At 39.6% G+C, this 7,492-nt stretch overlaps 2 protein-coding genes across 4 annotated transcripts in view; both read left to right on the plus strand.

Annotated features, from left to right (window-relative positions):
* Nucleotides 1-828, plus strand: part of macrod2 (mono-ADP ribosylhydrolase 2) — a 1,245,161-nt gene extending 1,244,333 nt beyond the window's left edge. For all 3 annotated transcript variants that reach the window (XM_064933636.1, XM_064933637.1, XM_064933635.1), the window contains one exon: nucleotides 397-828. In XM_064933636.1, the coding sequence (XP_064789708.1) occupies nucleotides 397-419 (23 nt within the window). In that variant the 3' untranslated portion in view covers nucleotides 420-828. The remainder of the gene's footprint in view (nucleotides 1-396) is intronic.
* Nucleotides 613-4,689, plus strand: LOC135511367 (mucin-2-like). The gene is made up of 2 exons (XM_064932903.1): nucleotides 613-621; nucleotides 730-4,689. The coding sequence occupies exons 1-2, from the start codon at nucleotides 613-615 to the stop codon at nucleotides 1,963-1,965; spliced, it is 1,245 nt and encodes a 414-aa protein (XP_064788975.1). The 3' UTR covers nucleotides 1,966-4,689.
* The last annotated feature ends 2,803 nt before the right edge of the window (nucleotides 4,690-7,492 follow it).

Consider the following 7,492-nt stretch of genomic DNA (forward strand, 5'->3'; position numbering starts at 1 on the left):
CTAATCAGGGACTCATTTACACCTGGGATACCATGTTTGTGCAATTTATTATCAGGTAGAACAGAAAACCAGCAGCAGTCCGGACTGTGTAGGGTAAGAGTTGAATACCCCTGCCCTATATAGTGCACTACTTTTCACCAGGGCCCATATAAATAGTGTGCTCGGGAACTCACAATAGAGGGGTAGTTTGGCCCAACATCATGGGGTAGATGAGGAGAACTTCAACTTCCTGGATCTCCACCAATCATGGTCCTCCACGTGAATAAGGTCTATTGTGTTGCCTGTGATTGGTTCAATCCCTGTTGTGTTTCTGGAAAGGTTGGTCTACTTTTCCACCTTCGTGTCATCAACTTCTTCTTATTACTATTTTCTTCCTGTTTTCTTCTGTCCATCCAGATCCTGTAGATAAGAAGGAATGAACAGCAGGAGGAGGGACAATCAACCAGCCAACTGTGAAGAAAGAAAGGGCCACCACATCAGTACCTGTGCCCGTATGCCCTCTTAAACTGAGGGACCGGAGGCACAAGAACGAGTCATTCACCATGACATAACTCATTCCAACATTTTACATGACTTTTTAATTACTTTTTGAATCTTTATTATAATGAAATGATGTCATCTGTTATTAATGAAATCCATCATCAATCAATCTTTATCTCAGAATCTGTCATTCATTAAATGATTCATCGATCAAATTTGAATATGGATGTAAAAAAAGAAACGTGATAGAGGACTGTAACATATCAAACGGATGCGATACCTGGCAATCTGTTAGATCTAACTACTACTACTACTACTCCTACTGCTGCTCCTGCTACTACTACTACAACTCATATTCCAGCTCCTGCTACTACTCCTACTCCTGCTACTACTCCTATTCCTGCTCCTGCTACTACTCCTGCTACTACTCCTATTCCTGCGCCTGCTACTACTCCTACTCCTGCTACTACTCCTATTCCTGCTCCTGCTACTACTCCTGCTACTACTCCTATTCCTGCTCCTGCTCCTACTACTACTCATATTCCTGCTCCTGCTACTACTACTACTACTCATGCTACTACTCCTACTCCTGCTACTACTCCTATTCCTGCTACTATAACTACAACCCCTACTACTACTCCTGCTACTACAACTACAACTCCTACTACTACTCCTGTTACTACTACTCCTACTACTACTCCTGCTACTACTCCTATTCCTGCTCCTGCTACTACTACTACTACAACTCCTAATCCTGCTCCTGCTACTACTACTCCTACTACTCATATTCCTGCTCCTGCTACTACTCCTACTCCTGCTACTAGTCCTATTCTTGCTACTACTACTCCTAATCCTGCTACTACTCCTACTCCTGCCACTACTCCTACTCCTGCCACTACTCCTATTCCTGCTCCTCCTACTCCTACTACTACTCCTACTCCTACTACTACTCCTATTCCTGCTACTACTCCTACTCCTGCTACTACTCATATTCCTGCGCCTGCTACTACTCCTGCTACTACTCCTACTACTACTACTACTCCTGCTCCTGCTACTACTCCTGCTACTACTCCTATTCCTGCTCCTACTACTACTCCTCCTACTCCTGCTACTACTCCTATTCCGGCTCCTGCTACTACTACTACTACTCGTATTCCTGCTACTACTACTCCTACTACTACTACTCCTCCTCCTATTCCTACTCTTCCTCCTATTCCTACTCCTACTCCTATTCCTACTACTACCACTACTCCTCCTCCTATTCCTATTCCTACTACTACTACTCATATTCCTACTCCTTCTACTACTCCTATTCCTACTACTACTCCTATTCCTACTACTGCTACTCCTACTTCTATTCCTACTCCTCCTCCTCCTATTCCTACTCCTACTACTACTACAACTCCTATTCCTACTACTTCTACCACTACTACTACAGTACTACTACTACTACTACTACCAGCCATGCCCATATTAGCCATATAGTGCCAGAGGAATAAACCTTCTGTTGGAAAAGAGCCTAACCTTCCATTATAGAGGCATATATTGAGAATATTAATAATATCCTAAATATAATATCTCTGTTCCATTCCATGTAGAACATTGTGGGAGCGTTCCATCTAACCTTAAATTCCATCTAGAACATTGTGGGAGCGTTCCAACTAACCTTAAATTCCATCTAGAACATTGTGGGAGCGTTCCATCTAACCTTAAATTCCATCTATAACATTGTGGGAGCGTTCCATCTAACCTTAAATTCCATCTAGAACATTGTGGGAGCGTTCCATCTAACCTTAAATTCCATCTAGAACATTGTGGGAGCATTCCATCTAACCTTAAATTCCATCTAGAACATTGTGGGAGCGTTCCATCTAACCTTAAATTCCATCTAGAGTCTAGAACATTCTGCGAGCATGGGACTGTAAAAATATCAGAACGCCACATTCACCAACCCCAAATAGCTGCACCAGCTCCAGTTTGCAGACGTTAACATTACAGGTTGTGGGTTCCGTATACCACCACCATCCTCTGTTTCTAACAAGCACCATAGAACCGACACAGCACCTTGTCTGTCTGTCTGTCTATCACTAGCTTTGACAGTCTGACATTCAGCAGTGGAAAACAAGACGGAACATGACATCTTCTAGCGTTTACTATGCTTCTGTTGATTGCTGTGTGTATGACTGACATGGTCTTTGAAAATATCTTTGACATAGAGGAGGCACATTGCAACATCATGGACTCACACACAGGAGTACATCACAGCATTATACCAAGTTCAGAGTGTCTGCCATATCTTCTTGTCACACATTTCTTGCTGTTTCAGCACCGATAGCTAGTCATGATTAGGGTTGCAAAGGTAGTGTATATTACTGGAAACTTTCTACGTTTACCAGTAAACTACTAGGATGTTGGTATCTTTCAAGGATTTTATGTAATCTATCACACGACTTCTAGTGCCCCTTTCTAGTGAACCTTTCTAGTGGCCCTACTTTAGATTATTACCGATGTCTAATTACATCTGGTCTTATCACATGTAAAATATTTGACATAACTAAATAAGGTGATTAAAAAAATATGACAAAGCTGTAAAACATTATCCTAAATATAAACCACAAAGATGAATACCATTGGTTTAAAAATAAGTAAATAAATTGACACAGTGTAATCCTTTTTACTTTGTCAATATATATATGGTGTCAATGTTTTTGCGTTAAACTGGTGACAGTTGTGAATGAAAAGTGAATGGTTGGAAGAGTTGCAGAGTTAATTGAAAATAATGCCATTGTTCATCAGATGCTTTTTTCATTAATCAGGCTTTTTTGTCTTGAACCATATGGTCTATCTACTAGAAACGCATGGACAATATGGACACAGATATAACAATAAATACTATATATCAATTTATATATACTTTTATTTATATATACATATATATATATTAAAGTTATTCAAGTATAAAGTACCAAAGTTAAGATAAATTGCCATACATTTTCTGTTAATTACCCAAATTACTGAAGATTCTGATAACTTTGGTAAATTACAGGTAGCTTTGCAACCCTAGTCTTGATGTCAGCTACTAATACCTTGACACACGCACTCACACACACAGAGGCAGACACACACACACTTCAAAAGAATTTTATCTCCATCACTCAGCCCTAACAGCTTTGCTTTCATCAGTGAGATAATGCTTGATCATGTCTGATGTTAACATACACACACACAGAGAGAGAGAGAGAGAGATAGAGACACATACACACACACAAGCTCTGACAATGTCTGATGTTCAGAGAGCAGCATCTGTAGCTGCAGACAAAGTTTGTATCCAAAATGACACCCCCTTCCCTATAAAGTGCAGTACTTTTCACTAGAGCCATATGAGCCCTGGTCAAAAGTAGTGCACTGTATAGGGAAGGGGGTGCCACTTGAGACATAGACAAGCTCATTAAAGAGCTCCTTATCAGCACCAACAAGCACTTTGAACTACAGGATGTCTGGTGTCTTTTAATCTTTCAACAGATTGATTATGGTTCCTTCCTCTGTCGTTTCGTTCCAATGCATGCCAGAATCGCTTAGAACTTCATAAACATGGGTAGTGTCCTGAATGGCACCGTATTCCTTAAATAGTTAACTCTATGGGCTCCGGTCAAAAGTAGTGCATTATATAGGGAATAGGGTGCCATTTGGGATGGAATCCTAAAACAGTCAGCCATTTTAATAGTCCTCTCTCTCTCTTTTCTCTACTTATCGTCTTTTAACAAGTTTGTCAATAATTGTATCAAATGAGTTTGCCTTATTTCACATTGTCAAACGTCTTCTTCATTATCTGTTTCTAACACATACTTGGCTGTATCGCTTGCAGATGATTTGTAATTTTGAGTATTTACCTACTGTAACGTGATGGCTGATATGTTTTGTTCTATTGATTCACTCTGTTACTCTCTGGGTTTCGGAAAATTGAGCAAAAAGCATTTAATTTTGTTTTCCGATGTTGTTATCAATTATACATTCACAAATGATTCATGATTCCATGCTATACAGTACATCCAATGATTAACAGTAAAGTACAGTACTATGAAACAATAAATTACCATATGAATTGGAGTACAGTACTATTATGAATGAAAATGATGCCTTCATAATTTGGTGTTTTGCTTTGCTTAACAATAATGAGATGAACTAATAAAGTTTAAAGGGGGATGGTCATGCCTCTTGTCTCTCCTTTCTGTTTCTGAGGAAAAGGGGATAGATACCTAGTCAGTTGTACAACTGACTGCATTCAACTGAAATGTGTCTTCCACATTTAACCCAACCCCTCTGAATCAGAGAGGTCTGCTTTAATCGACATCCACAGCGCCTGGGGAATAGTTAGTTATCTGCCTTGCTCAGGAGCAGAACAACAGATTTTTACCTTGTCAGCTCAGGGATTCAATCTAGCAACCTTTTCTGTTACTGGCCCAATGTCCCTAGCCGCCAGGCTACATGCCAAGGAATACAAGTGCAAAATGTGGGAGGAAGATGAATTAGGGTGCCCAATTGACAGTCCTGTATCTTCAGAGTAACCAGGCCTTGTTCTAGCCTGGCTTGAGGGAAAACCCTATGATTTCACAGGTGGAAAAGGTATTTCACATGTGAAATCATGTCAAACCATGTGTTTTTGGAAAATTTCAATGACGATATTTCACAGAAAGTTTTACATGTGGATTTTCACTTGATTAACATTTCCACGTGTATTTTTGAATGTGATTTCACAGGTGATGCTCTGCAAAGCAAAACGAGTCATTAGGATGCACACAAACAGTGCTTTTAACTTACATATTAGACATACAGTTACATTGTGTATGTTTATTTATACAGTAATTATTATTCAACATGTCCACACACCTGGAATTTGAACGCACAACCTTGTGGTTCACGGCATTCCTTTCTTCCTGCTACAGTACGTCCCCATGTCTGAGTCAATAACTACATTTAAATGTCCTAATTTTAAACTTACATAAAGTAAATCTCAGCATTTTTTAAAATAAACTCAAAAACTATTATATAGGGGAGAAATTAATTAGTTAAAATCATACAAAGTGATTTTCTGGATTTTGGTTTTAGAATCTGTCTCTCACAGTTGAAGTGTACCTATGATAAAGATTACAGACCTCTACATGCTTTATAAGTAGGAAAACCTGCAAAATCGGCGGTGTATGAAATACTTGTTCTCCCCACTGTATTTATCATAGTGATTCAGGAGTAACATTAAAACAGAATAATATGGCCCACCAACATTAGACAACTATACAGAAAACCCTCAAATTAAATCAATGATGAGAGAATAGTCAGATTAACTGATAACTAAAATAGCATTCAGAGTGCACTCTTTTGCTAAGATGTGTAGAGGAGCGCCACAGACTTGTGGTGCAGCAGGAAGTTCAGCATACCCCAAATCCAGAGATTGTGAGTTGTAAATCCCATTTGGGGTCAGTACTAAGGGCTCTATTCAATCAGATCCACATAGCAGGTGTTGGTAGTGGAACTTTGTTAAAACAGAAATTATACAAATCCTCATTATTGCATTTCATAATTTTTTAGGTATACCGTAATTATCGTTCTGAACTTCTAACTGGAGTTGGGCGGGTGTGGCTTTGTGACAATGATTGCAAGCGCAGCTACATGCCAATTCGACGGCTCCAACAGTTCAACCTCTAACACCACCAAAACATCCGCGACGCTGGTGTCAGCTATGATCTGACTGATTCTAGGCCTAAGTGATCATGTCAAATGGAATCATATTTTCATTGCTTAAAGACTTTTACACTATTTTAGCTGAACAGCATACCACTTACTATAAAAATCCCATATAATTTAATTCCCTTACAAAATAAACGTGATTATTATTAGCACTGTGATTATTATTTGACCCTGCTGGTAATCTATGAATGTTTGAACATCTTGAAGAACAATCTGGCCTTAATGGCCATGTACTCTTATAATCTCCATTCGGCACAGCCAGAAGAGGACTAGCCACCCCTCAGAGCCTGGGTCCTCTCTAGGTTTCTTCCTAGGTTCCTGGCCTTTCTAGGGAGTTTTTCCTAGCCACCGTGCTTCTACACCTGCATTGCTTGTTGTTTGGGGTTTTAGGCTGGGTTTCTGTATAGCCCTTTGTGACATCTGCTGATGTAAAAAGGGCTTTATAAATAAATGTAATTGATTGATTGATGTGAAGTTTGCAGTTGAAATCGTTTTTCACATGTGAAATAAATGTTTTCAAATGTTGAGCTGAAATTTTCAATAGCTTTTTCACATGTGAATAACTTTCACATGAAAATCTCCTGTAAGGGATTCTACAAAACAGAGCCATATACTACGAATGTAGTTTAAGTAGTTAGCGAGGTAACTTCGTTCAACTCTGAGTTCAACTTGGTATAACCCGTACCACGAAAGTGGCTCACCTTTTAGCCAGGTATAGTTCTATGGCAAAAAATCCTTCAGAACTAACATGCTCCGTGTCACGCCTTGGTCTTAAATGTAATGTAAATGTCTTAGTATTTTGTGTTTTAGTTTATTAGTTAGTCAGACCAGGGTGTGACATGGGGTTATTATGTATTGTGTTTTCGTATTGGGGTTTGTAGTGTCTGGGATTGTAGCTGATTAGGGGTGTGTGTGTGTTAAATAGGTTGGCTGCCTGAGGCGGTTCTCAATCAGAGTCAGGTGATTCTCGTTTTCGCTGATTGGGAACCGTATTTAGGTAGCCTGGTTTTCGCTTTGTATTTCGTGGGTGATTGTTCCTGTCTCTGTGTAGTGTACACCAGTCAGGCTGTATTAGGTTTCACGTTCTGGTTGTTGTTTTTGTATTTATTAGTTATTCGTGTATAGTTCGTTCGTTTTGTCTTCACTAAATAAACATGAGTAACCTACACGCTGCATTTCGGTCCGACTCTCCTTCAACAAAAGAAGAACGCCGTGTACAGAATCACCCCCCAAACACGGACCGAGCAGCGTGTCAACAGGCAGGAGCAGC

The sequence above is a fragment of the Oncorhynchus masou genome, chromosome 24 (genome assembly GCF_036934945.1).
Source record: "Oncorhynchus masou masou isolate Uvic2021 chromosome 24, UVic_Omas_1.1, whole genome shotgun sequence".
In the NCBI taxonomy this organism is placed as follows: domain Eukaryota; kingdom Metazoa; phylum Chordata; class Actinopteri; order Salmoniformes; family Salmonidae; genus Oncorhynchus; species Oncorhynchus masou.